This window comes from Piliocolobus tephrosceles, chromosome 19 (assembly GCF_002776525.5).
Source record: "Piliocolobus tephrosceles isolate RC106 chromosome 19, ASM277652v3, whole genome shotgun sequence".
Lineage (NCBI taxonomy): Eukaryota > Metazoa > Chordata > Mammalia > Primates > Cercopithecidae > Piliocolobus > Piliocolobus tephrosceles.
The window spans coordinates 25,887,008-25,900,009 of NC_045452.1; the positions used below are offsets into that span (position 1 = coordinate 25,887,008).

The 13,002-nt window shown below is 49.0% G+C and overlaps 1 protein-coding gene across 1 annotated transcript in view; it reads left to right on the plus strand.

Moving 5' to 3' along the window:
- The window catches only part of SAMM50 (SAMM50 sorting and assembly machinery component), a 43,528-nt gene extending 31,250 nt beyond the window's left edge, over nt 1–12,278 (plus strand). The window contains exons 13-15 of the mRNA XM_026447971.1: nt 4,788–4,934; nt 5,944–6,085; nt 12,090–12,278. Of these exons, the coding sequence (XP_026303756.1) occupies nt 4,788–4,934; nt 5,944–6,085; nt 12,090–12,135 (335 nt within the window). The 3' untranslated portion in view covers nt 12,136–12,278. The remainder of the gene's footprint in view (nt 1–4,787; nt 4,935–5,943; nt 6,086–12,089) is intronic.
- Nucleotides 12,279–13,002: the final 724 nt, after the last annotated feature.

Sequence of the window (13,002 nt, forward strand, 5' to 3'; positions counted from 1 at the left end):
TTATTTTGAGATGGAGTCTCGCTGTGTCGCCCAGGCTGGAGTGCAGTGGCAGGATCTCGGCTTACTGCAACCTCTGCCTCCCAGGTTCATGCGATTCTCCTGCCTCAGCCCCCTAAATAGCAGGGATTACAGGTGCCCACCACCACACCCAGCTAACTTTTTGTGTATTTTTAGTAGAGATGGGGTTTCACTCTGTTGGCCAGACTGGTCTTGAACTCCTGACCTCGTGATCTGCCTGCCTTGGCTTCCCAAAGTGCTGGGATTACAGGTGTGAGCCACTGCGCCTGGCCCCTACGTGTTATTTTTAAACCCATTTCTCTCACCACCTCTCATAACAATATAGTAGTATATTTTTATGAGAGTGAATGCCATTTATAACAGCTACATATTTTATATTATTGACATACAACAATTACATTTTAGTTAATAGGCTTAATTTCTTAGAGCAGTTTTAGGTTTACAGAAAAGTTGGGCAAAAAGTACAGTGTTCCTGTATAACCCGCATAGCTTCATTTCTGATTAGTGTTAGGATGCTTCATTGGTTAGGATTGGCAAAGCAGTATGATACCTTATTGGTTAGGATTGGCGAAGCCATACAATACCTTCTTAACTCAAGGCCGTGGCTTACATGAGGGTTCACTCTTAGTGTTATACCTTCTGTGGGCTTTGACAAATGCATGATGTCCTGCGTTCCCCATTCCAGGATCACACAAAGTGGCTTCACTGCCCTAAAAATCCTGGACTGCCTTCATCCCTCCCACCAGACCACTGGAACCGACAGGTTTTTGAACTATCAATGGAGCTTTGCCCTTTGCAGACAGTTTGGGAGTTGGGATCATACAGTTTGTAGCCTTTTTCAAGTTGTCTTCTTTTCCGTAGTAATATGCACTTAAGGTCCCTCCATGTCTTTCTGGGACCCGATAGCCTGTTTCTTCTTATTGCTGAATAATATTCCTTTATCTGGAGGTACCACAATTGGTTTATCCATTCAGCTGCCAAAGGACAGCTTGGTTGCTTCTAGTGTTTGGCAGTGATGAGTAAAGCTTCAATAAACATGTGTGTGCAGGTTGTTGTGGGCAGCTTCTCCGGACATAAGTTGTCACGTCAGCTGGGTAAATGTCAGGGAGTACAGTTGTTCAGTCACACATTAAGAGCATGCCTCCCCTTCATAAGGAGCTGCCAGGCGAGCTTCCAGAGCGGCTGCGCCCTTTTGCATTTCCCCAGTGAGCAATGAGAGAGAGAAAGTTTTTCATCTTAATGGCTGCGTGTTTTGTCTTATGACACACTATTATCTTTTTAAAGACCAAATCCCAAGCTTTGGACATTGAGTTTGTGTGTTTTTTTCTTTTTTTTTTGAGACGGAGTCTCACTTTGTCGCCCAGCCTGGAGTTCAGTGGCGTGATCTAGGCTCACTGCAAGCTCTGCCTCCCAGGTTCATGCCATTCTCCTGCCTCAGCCTCCCAAGGAGCTGGGACTACAGGCGCCCGCCACCAAGCCCGGCTAATTTTTTTGTATTTTTTTAGTAGAGATGGGGTTTCACCATAGCCAGGATGGTCTCGATCTCCTGACCTCGTGATGCGCCCGCCTCGGCCTCCCAAAGTGCTGAGATTACAGGCGTGAGCCACCGCGTCCAGCATTTTTTTCTTTATGATTATAAAACAATGTATTCACCTTCTAACTGAATCTTGGAACTCATCTATAAGTTTTACTTTATTTATTTTTTAGTTTATTTATTTGTTTTTCTGAGATGGAGTCTTGCTCTGTTGCCCAGGCTAGAGTACAGTGGTGCAATCTCGGCTCACTGCAACCTCCACCTCCCAGGTTCAAGCAATTCTCCTGCTTCAGCCTCCTGAGTAGCTGGGATTACAGGTGCCCACCACCACACCCGGCTAATTTTTGTATTTTTACTAGAGATGGGGTTTCTTCATATTGGCCAGGCTGGTCTCGAACTCCTGACCTCATGATTTGCCCACCTTGGCCTCCCAAAGTGCTGGGATTACAGGCGTGAGCCACTATACCTGGCCAAGTTTTACATTAATATGAAATTCTAGATGTGAAGTTGCCAGATCCAAGGATTTTTAGTGTTTTTAGGGCTTTATTGTGCTTTCTGGGAAGGCTGTCTCATTTATACCCCTGGAACTGTCTCTGACATGCAACATCTGTCGAGGTATCTCCACATGCTATGGAAACTTTAAAACACCATTCCACTCTTAAACATTCTCCCCTGATTTTCTTAAATTTTTTTTTTGAGACGGAGTCTCGCTGTGTCGCCCAGGCTGGAATGCAGTGGCGCAATCTCAGCTGACTGCATCCTCCACCTCCCAGGTTCAAGCGATTCCCCCATCTCAACCTCCCAACCTCCCAGCCAGCCACCACGCCTGGCTAATTTTTGTATTTTTTAATAGAGACGGAGTTTCACCATGTTGGCCAGGCTGGTATTGAACTCCTGACCTCAGGTGATCCGCCTGCCTTGGCCTCCCAGAGTGCTGGGATTATAAACCTGAACCACCGTGCCCGTGATTTGTTAAAATTTTCAACACCTTTGTTGCTTCCATTTTTATGTCATTATATGCAACGACTGCACTCAGCATACATTTTTGTCCAAAGTATAGATTATTTCTTTCCACTTGTATTTAGAGTGCTTCATTACAGTGTGATTTTTAAGAAAAGGAACAGAAGTTTTTGATGGTTTTATTTCATTTGTTTATTATAAGCAAGTGTGATATGCCGAGTCTATGAGAGCTGAGCCTTTACCTACCTGAGAAGTAAAGCACGCTGGTGTTCCACTCACCACCTCCGTGCGGTTGGCCACACTCTGTGGGCAAGGATGTAAATTGCTATAATTTTTTTCTGAGCAGTTTGATGTATCAAGAGCCCTAAAATATGTATGTGCAAGAATTGTTAATGATACTATTCATGGTAGCCCCAGCTGGAAACTGGAAACCCAAATGCCCATCCACAGTAGGAAACAGTCAGATAGTTCGTGGTATCTTCCGCTGTAATGAGGAAGAACAAGTTACAGCCACCGACTGAATGATGGAATGAGTAAATCTCAGAAACATGTTGGGGGGAAAGCTGGACCCAGAGGAATGCCTCCTGGAAGATCCTGTGTATGAAGCTTGGAGGCAAGTGAGGTGGCCTTGGCTGTGAGAGGATGGGGCAGTGGCTGCACGTGGCGCAGGTGGCAGGTGGTGGTCAGCAGGGAAGACAAGGCCTGTGTGTGGGGTGTGCTTGGTTTCTTGGTCCTGGTGCTCGCTGGGCAGGTGTGTCTCACATACAGAAATTCATTGAGCTGTACAATTAGGATGTGTATACTTTGCTATATGTATACACAATAAAAGCTTAACAAAATACATGTGTGTGCCAGGAAACTCGTCATAGGTTAACGTCCATGATAAAGGAGTTAGCAACCAGTATGACAATAGAAAAGAAATAGATCATTAAATATTGGTTGACCTATGTTGTTATTCAGGCATAAAGATCCTATTTTCAAGGAAGAGAAAGCTTTAGGAGAAGTGTTTACAATATATTGTTTACAATATATTAAAACTAAAAAAAAAGTAGGACTGGAAACTGTGCGTGTATATATATGTATAAAATGAGCCACATTTTATTGGCTGGCTTATTTGATTTTACATTTACATTATAATGAAATGTAATACATTTCACTGGAAGAAAGGACGTTAGGATGTTAGCTGTTTATCTCTGAATGGTAGAAATTAAAATATTTTCATTTTTTTCTCTTTATGTTGATCAGATGTTCTACAATGAGTATATTTAACTTTTATGATTGGAATAAAATCAGTTATTTGAGAAAAGAGGAGGAGCGGTTTCTGGGAAACAATGAAACAAGGTTGTTCTCCTGTAATTTGTTCATTCTCTGTTCCCTTCAGAGCTCTAGTCTTGAAAGGGATTAAGGAGATGTTGGCATCTTTTTTTTCCTTCTTCCTCTGGATTGTGAGGAACTGAAGTCTTTAAATGAATCAACAGTTCATTCCTTGAAGTTAATCTTGAAGACCTCAGTATTTTCCCATTTCATGGTCTGTCATTTTGTATTAAAGGAGACTAAGACACTTTTATAAATAGTATTTTGTAACAAAGTATAAACCTTCGTGTTGGAGGTTTTCTGTTGCTTTATAGTTTAAAATGGAATGGACAGGAGCATGTTTAGAAATATGCAAATACATGCTGTCAGTGGATAGGCTTAAATTTTGGCAAAAGTAACGCAAATCCAAGTGGTCATGAACCGTTGAGAATCATCTCTTCTCTAGAGACACTGAGCTGGAGCCGGTCTCGCTGTGCCGTGGGCGGCAGGCAGTCTCTGCCTTTTGATTAATTGTGTGCAGCTGTCTCCACACACTGCAGAGACACTTTCTGCATTTTGTCTCTATATTGCGGTCTCGAAAATTTGGCAAAATAATGCATTTCATTTGCAGGTGGAAGTGATTTAGTCATCTACATTTGTGGATAAAGTCATTGTCATGAAACTCACTTCTTCAAAGCATTTCACAGATACGATGAATGACAGAACGCATTCCGTTCTCAACAACATTGGCTTTGTTTGCCTCCTCAGTTAAATCAAGGTCCGAAACAAACCAGGAGAAAAAGAAAGATTATTTAAAATGAGGCCATCAGTATCAGGAATGAGAAGAACAGCTGCTTGCAAACTCAAGCACTGTGTGGCGTTGTGTACAGGACAGAAATCTTGCTTCTGTAAATTGTGGAAAGTTAACGCGATTTTAACCTTGTCGGACCTTGCTTTTGTTCTGCACCCCTCCCTTGCTTAGGAGACTACCTAGGTGGAGAAGCGTATTGGGCTGGCGGCCTGCACCTCTATACCCCATTACCTTTCCGGCCAGGCCAGGGTGGTTTTGGAGAACTTTTCCGAACACACTTCTTTCTCAACGCAGGAAACCTCTGCAACCTCAACTATGGTAAAACTTGGGCTATTCAAGAACCATTGTAGTATAGTTGTTTTCATGTTTAAAGGCACAGTATACAAAGAGGTGTCTGTCTTTTTTTTTTTTTTTTTTTTTTTTGAGGCGAAGTCTTGCTCTGTGGCCAGGCTGGAGTGCAGTGGCACAATCTCGGCTCACTGCAACCTCTACCTTCTGGGTTCAAGTGATTCTCTTGGCTCAGCCTCCCGAGTAGCTGGGACTACAGGCACATGCCACCATGTCCGGCTAATTTTTTGTATTTTTAGTAGAGATGAGGTTTCACCATGTTGGCCAGGATGGTCTCGATCTCTTGACCTCGTGATCCACCCCGCCTTGGATTCCCAAAGTGTTGGGATTACAGGCGTGAGCCACCGCACCAGGCCATGTCTGTCTTTTTAGATTACATAGTCATTAAGGCTAGAGACTGTGCCATACTTGAAACAAATTCTTATAACACCTAATATAGTGCCCAGCATTAAGTGGTTGGTTGAGCAAATGAAGCATACAAGAAAAATAATCATCTAATGCCCTTACGAAAAAAAAATCTGTCTATTTAATACACAAGTCATGATGGCCACAGAGCTGAGTAGGATTGGGTACCTTCCTCAGGCAGCTCAGGTCCAGAAGAGACTCCCAGCAGATGCCTGGGTGCTAGGGGTGCCTGGAAAGCTTCCTAGAGGCATGGAAGTCTCCAAGCTGAGACTCAGAGTGGGGCTTCCCAGGTGGTCAGGGGATGGGGAAGAGTCATTCTAAGCAGAGGCAGCAGAATATGCCAGGCCCAAAGAATTGAGAGGGCGTGACTTGTTCTGGCTGTGAGTAAGTATGGTTCCAAGTCCTCTCTTGCCTTGGGTCCTAATCTCACTTCATGCATCCTGCTTAATCTGTAGGCCTGGTTTTAAAAACAATGGCAGGGCCCAGCAGTGGGTCGCCAGGGCTTGTCTGGGAGAGCTGGGAGAGCTTGGAAGGACGGGCATGCACTGTTGCTCACATGTCTTTCTCTTGTCAGGGGAGGGCCCCAAAGCCCACATTCGTAAGCTGGCTGAGTGCATCCGCTGGTCGTACGGGGCCGGGATCGTCCTCAGGCTTGGCAACATCGCTCGGTTGGAACTTAATTACTGCATCCCCATGGGAGTACAGACGGGCGACAGGTACGTGTTGGGAATTATTTTCCACAGTCACATCCCACTCTCCAGTAATTTTATTTTGTTTTGGACATGGTTAATTTCATCAGTGACTTTTAAGCTTCAAGATTTTAAGAGAAATTAAATAGAAAAATAATGAAAACACATGTATTTTCCCCCATTGGGTTTTTCTTCATCCAGTTCGGAGGAGCAAGTGTGAAGCGCTCCCTCCCGCCCCTCAGGCGCTTTGAGCTGCTTGTTCCCTGGGGAGCGGGAGCCCCTGCGAGGGTCCGGCTGGAGGGATTGGCGGGTGACACGGTTCCTGTGTGCTGAAAACAGAAGGCAGTGTTCTGAATGGTTGACTTGGCAGGCCAGGGACTCTCGGAAAGTTAGGGTGAGTGAAGCTTTGTTCCTGACCGCAGAGGAGTCAGTCAATCTTGAGAACCCCTCTCTCTGCAGCGGAGGAACCCACCTTCTTGGCTTTTCTCCACCCCTTATTTTATTGAGGAAAGATTCACTAAATGTTCCGTGGGTGAATATGGTATAGGGCTATTTAAACAGTTATAGAAACAAATTCTATTTCTTATATGCATTGTGTAAAAAATTTTTTTTTTGAGACGGACTCTCGTTCTGTCGCCCAGGCTAGAGTGCAATGGCACGATCTTGGCTCACTGCAACCTCTGCCTCCCAGGTTCAAGTTATTCTCCTGCCTCAGCCTCCTGAGTAGTGGAGATTACAGGCATGCGCCACCACGCCCGGCTCATTTTTTGTATTTTTGGTAGAGACGGAGTTTCACCATGTTGGTCAGCGTGGTGTCAAACTTCTGACCTCGTGATCTGCCCGCCTCGGCCTCCCAAAGTGCTGGGATTACAGGCGTGAGGCACCGTGCCTGGCATGTTTTTTTTTTTTTTTTTTTTTTTTTTTATGAGACTGGGTTTTTCTCTGTCACCCAGGCTGGAGTGCAGTGGGCTGATCATGGCTCACTGCAGCCTTGACCTCCTGGGCTCGAGTGATCCTCCTGCCTAAGCCTCCCAAGTAGCTGGGACTACACGCCAGGCTAATTTTTGTATTTATTGTAGAGACAGGGTTTTACCACATTGCCCACCCAGGCTGGTCTTGAATTCCTGGGCTCAAGCCATCTGCCCACATTGGCCTCCCAAAGTACTGGGATTAGCTACCACAGCTCAGGTATGAGCCACCGCACCCAGCTGCATTGTGTACATTTTTGGAGATCCAGATGTGTTTTCATTACAGTGAATGGCAGTCAGCTCAGGCTGCCATCACAAAATACCATGGAGTATTTACGGGTGACTTAAACAACAGATGTTCATATTCTGCCAGTTCTGGAGGTTGGAAGTCCAGGATCAGGGTGCTGGCAGATTGGTTGCTGGTGGGCTTTCTTCCTGGCTCGCAGATGGCAGCCTTGCCACTGTGTCCGCACTTGGAGGAGGAAGAGTGCAGGCCAGTGCCCCGATGCCTCTTCTTATGCTGCCGCTAATTCCATCACGAGGGCCCCATCTTCGTTACCTCGTCTGCACCTCAGCACCTCCCGCAGGCCTGCCTCCAGGTGTGAACACCATCCTGTCGGCGTTAGGACTTCAGCATATGAATCTTGGGGGAACCTGAATGTTCAGTCTACAACAGTGTTCATACTGCCTCTTATTTTTGTTTATGCATTCACAGCACCCCAGCCTCCGTTTTTCTCTTCATTTTTGTGTCTACCTTTATGTTGCCACCAAATGGTGGTGCTGTTGGAGCCTTAACCCAGTTTTAAATAGGTTGTAGTTTGTGCTAGTTGAAGGAAATGCTGTATCATTTTTACTCGCCCTGTCTTCCGCACCAGCACCTAGCGGGTGGTGCTTTGTAAAGGGGAGCCGCATTCGCAAGTGTTTCTGAGCATCGCCTCTCAGGTGCAGTCTGCGTCTGTCATTCAGGTCCTTTACGGTTATTGCTTTAGTGGAATCTGCTCTTTACGCTCTTACCAGAAGGCTGTTCAGCATCTGCTCTGCATCTGGGGACACGGCAGGGGCTGCCAGCCTGCTGCGGTTCCCTAGTGATGACAGGGCCTTCCAGTGCCTTCAGAGATGGCGGTGGCTGCTCCCACGACCACCAGCTCCCACTCCCCTCCACGCCTCACCTGTTCTCCACACAGAGCCCGAGCTGGAAAGGGTGTAGTCACACAGGCTGCATGCGTGTGTGCCTGGGAGCCCAGGTACCCTGGCTTGGGGCCCAGCTTGGCCACTCTGTGTGGCTGTGCGGCCCGGGGTGAGTCACGAAACCTCTCTGGGTATCCATTTTCATGCCCAGAGGATGGACAGTAATGATGGTGACTGTTGCAGTTTGGAGAACTCGGTGAGTTACTGCACGCAGAACTCTTGGCGCACCGCCTGGCCTGTGGTCGGGAAGTGGTTATTTTTCCTGGGCTGCTCTGCTGCTGATACACCCAGCGTGGCCAGCCCCTCACATAAGGGAACAGGTTCCTGTGGGAGGTGTTGCCCCTCCCCATCCACATCATCTCGGTGCGGCCACCACCTGACGGGCAGTTTGTGACAAGCTGTAGATGGGATGATGGTGCTCTGATTTTGGAGATAATAAAGTGAAAAAACGGGCACCTTTTTCTAGAGCAAGACTCTGCATTATTAGATAACTCCAGGCAGTGACCGTCTTCAGCAGACCAGGCTGGTTTTGCAGGTTTCTTTCTACGAAGCCCGTATTCCCTGTGCCAAAGCCCGTATTCCCTGCGCCCACGGAATGTTGGGCTTGCTGCTTGCTCATTTGCATCCTTGCAGGTAGCCCCAGAGGCGCTGTGATGCTGCTGCGCCAACACCTGGCTTCAGTGGGTGGTTTTGAGTGGTTGACTTTGCAGGCCCGGGGCTCCAAGGGCGTTGGAGCCAGGGAAGCTTTCAATACCGCTCTCTGACACACACCCTGCTGCTCTGGGACCCGCCACTGTGCACGTCCTCGGCAGGGAGGGTCTGAGCAGCGCGCGCTGCGGTCACCACCATTGCAGTGCTCTTTGTAGCCACTGGGGGTCAGTGTGCCCTGAGAAGTCAACGCGGCTTTTAGGAGCTCTGCTGAATTGACCCTTTCTGGAATAATTTTCATATAAAGTGGTTACATTTACCTTTCAGCTTTACTTCTGTCTCTTCAGGTTAAATCTAAAAAATACGTTTCAGAGGTTAATTTCAAAACACAGTTTTTTTCTGGGAGGAAGTAGCATACTAAGCACGTGACATGTAAAGACCGGGCTGTAAGGAAGCGCCTCTGCCCCCAAGCCAGGTGGCAGCTGTTCAGCAGATGTTTCTTAAGGACAGTGAGCTCCGAACGGGTCAGCCCGGCACCCCGAGTGTGGAAGACATTTCCGCTTGGTGTGAGGCCCCGTTTGAAGTCGGTCATCAATATTGGAATCTCGTAAAGTTGGAGTGAGGTTGCCAGGTTTAATCTTCATTTCTAAAATTAGGTAGCTGGCAGGTGGGGCATCGTGTGTGTAGAAATTATCCACAGGTTTCTCCCATAACTGAGGCGAGCACACTGTAAATAGGACTTCAGACATTCATAAAGAAGGAAACAGTTTTGAGATGTTTCCTAAATGTTATGCCACAAGTGATTTGTGGCACCGCTGTGTCTGGGATCTAACAGCGTTTGTCAGTTCGTGTCTTAGGCGTTCAGTCTCTGGAGATGCAGGGCTGAATCAGGCAGGCTCGCTTGGGAGAGCAGCTCACAGTTAGCTGTGCGAAGACAAGAAAGTGGATCATCTCGGTTGTTGGGGAGGGCGCCGAGAGGGCCCCCTGGAGCAGGTACCTGAGCTGAATCTTCTTGGAGGACAGACAGCCAGGTGCTTGCAGAAGACACACAGGGACAGTGCTCCCGGCTAACAAAGGCAGGAGCAAAGCTGTGCGGGTGTGCAGTGTCGGCGGGCACCGGGCAGAACCGCGTCCTATGGGAACGGAAGGGGGTGTGGGGAGGCCCAGGTCCTGAGCTCTCACGCCTCTGCCTTCCAGCCCCGCTGGCCTTTACCCCCTTGGGTACGTGCCAGGGTCTTTGAGCTCAGGACTTCATCTGCCTTGTTCACTGCCAAGGTCCCCATGACTAGAGCAGCACCTGGTGTTGGAAGTGACAGCCCGGTGGAGAGGCTCCTGGCATGTGGTGGGAGATGGGGTGCAAGGCGCTGAGGGTGCTGTTGGCATGACCTTCCTAAAGACCCCGTGCTGGGTGCTTCCTGGCTTCCAGCCTCAGATTCCAAGTTCTTCAGAAACCTTTGAACATCAGACTCCAAGACCCCGTGCTGGCACCAGCAGTTCTGGGTGAGAAGAAGGTGGGAGATGACTGGGAGCCCTGCACCAAGACAGCGGCCATAGGGGAGGGAGAGGGCGCCCAGCAGAAGGTGGATGTTTGGGGCTGTCTCTGGAGGATGGCAAGGCTGGCCTACCCTGGTCTCATGGAACTTCGCAGCGCTGCTTTGCATGTTCGCAGTGGGTATTTTGTTCTGTGACATGTTTATGTGGTCTCTGAGCATAAACCGATGCTTGTGAAGCTGTTTAACCTGTTTGTTAACGGGCCTTTATTGGAATGCTTGCTTGTCTTCTGAATTGCATGTGCCAAGAGCTTGACTTCCTTTTTAGCTCATAGCTTATGTTCGGACATTTTTCTCAGCAGCAAATGTAGGTATAGACTAGTTTGAAGGAGCCGAGAGTGTACAGTATAAAAACAGATCTGAACACAACTAAATGGTACAAATGCAGCCCAGGTTTTGATGTAGATTCTGGTGTTTTAAGGCCATGGGTGTGGCTTATTGTAATCACAAAGGGGCCGCAGGCCTGGCTTCTGGTGAGAGGACTGCACTGCTGAGTTTGGTTATTAAGCACCCTTCATCCTGCAGGAGGCGGGCACAGCATTCATGAGTATCTGTCTTGAATCTCTTCATGGATCAGATACTGTGTCTTCTTGCTCAGAGTCAGGTTGAAAAAGGAAAACTCGCTGCCAGTGTTCATGTGCTCCAAATCCTCAGCTTGGGCGAGGGCACGGGCGTCATGAATAAAGGAGCCATTCTTGTTAGCCAGTCTTTTCTAGAAATTGCCCACAGCTTGCAAAAAGGCTGTGTTCTCTGGCCCTGGCTACAGCTGTGCGGGATTCTGAATATCATTTTCCCTGGAAGTTGAGGTCCCTAGGTTAGGCCCACCTTGTCCCAAATGGGTAACATTGGCCTTGCCCCATGCACAGGCTCCAGGCGGACAGAGCTGCTGCGGGCGTGCTCTCAGGGTGACAGGCTGCCCCCCAGCTGTGCGTCCTCAGCCAGGCTGAGGCAGGCAGGGTGTCGGAAAGAGCAAGGCCTGTGGGTGCCCCTGAGCTGGGTCCGGAGTCCTGCCCTGCCACTTCTCAGCTGTGTGACGAGCCTATTTGCTCCTCTCTGAAAATGGGCCTGGTGGTTTGTCAGCAGGTTCTTACCATGGTGCGGAGTCACACCTGCAGAGGGTCAGCTCGTAACAGATATGGCAACCAATGTGACCTTTATGTCCTTCCTTCCTGGGGTCAGGAGCGGGTCTAAGAGGTGGTCAGGCTAAACCCCTGTAGGGCTCTGGGTACTGCTGGCTTCCTAAGCCCCAGAACCTTCTGGGGGCTGGGCAGACCTTAAGTTCTGTCTACCTGCCTCTCCCCCATTCTCACTCTACGCAACTTGTCTTTCCTGCTGCGTCCCTCCCTGCTCCGCCTCTCATGGGCCCTCTGTCCTCCCGTCAGGAGAGGGGAGCGTGAGGGAGGTGAGGAGGGAGCAGTGCAGGAGGATTTGGGTCTCTCCTTCTTTTCCTTTTCCATTCTCCAAGGGCTTAGCCAGCTGGTGAAGGTTCTTAACCAGCAAAGGAGGAAGCGGCCGGGGCCGGTGAGGGTGAGGCCGGCAGCCAGGCAGGAAGGCGGCAGGAGGAGGAGGAAGCGGAGGTGGTGCCTTCTGAGGGGCGCATGCTCACTGAGTCGTGAAGATGGCAGGGCTGGCGGAGCGGCCACCGCATCTGATCTCTCCCTTTTTTTTTTTTTTTAGGATATGTGATGGTGTCCAATTTGGAGCTGGGATAAGGTTCCTGTAGCCGACACCCCTACAGGAGAAGCTCTGGGACCGGGGCAGCAGCAAGGCGCCCATGCCACTCACTGTCTCGAGGAAACATGGCTCAGCGATTCTTTGACTGCAGACCCTGTGGGAAACCCTGTCAATAAATGTTAAAGACACACTTAGGCAGCATGGATGTGGTTTGCTTTCACCCACCAGTATGGCCCACGTGGCCTTTCCCCAGGACCACCTGTGTTCTCACACACACCCACCCGGTGTCTGCGAGTCTCTGTGTTTGGTTCCCATGTACCAGACGTGATGTGTTCAGAGCCAGGCAGCAGGAGGGAGCTTGGCCCCAGAGGAAACTCAGCCCCGCTGTTACGGGGAGGGCGCACTCCCCTCGATGCACCAGCTGGTGTCAGAAGAGGCCCACGGCAGCAGGTGCTTGGCCATTTGAATGTGTGAGTGGCAGGGGAGAAATACCTGAACAGTGTAACATTAGGGGCACTGAGGCAAAGAGGGAACCTGGTGTCTGCAGACGAATGGCAGCATGAATGAGTGTGCGTGCATTTTCTGGGGCTGCTCTAAGTTACCATAAACCTGGGGGGTTAAAACAACACACATCAATCCTCGTAGAGTCTGGAGATCAGAGCCCAGAATGGGTCTTGCTGGGCTGCATCCTCCTGGAGGCGCTAAGGGGGAATCCCCCTCCTTCGCCAGCAGTTAGAGGCACCGCATTCCTTGGCCGACATCACTTCCATCTTTAAAGCCAGCCACGTGGCATCCCCCATCTCCCTCTTACCTCCTCTGCGTCTCTGCTGTCTTTGAAGGACCCTTGTGGTGACCTTGGACCCCCCCCCCCGGGGAATCCAGGGGTCTTATTTCTAGGTCAGCAGATGAGCATCCT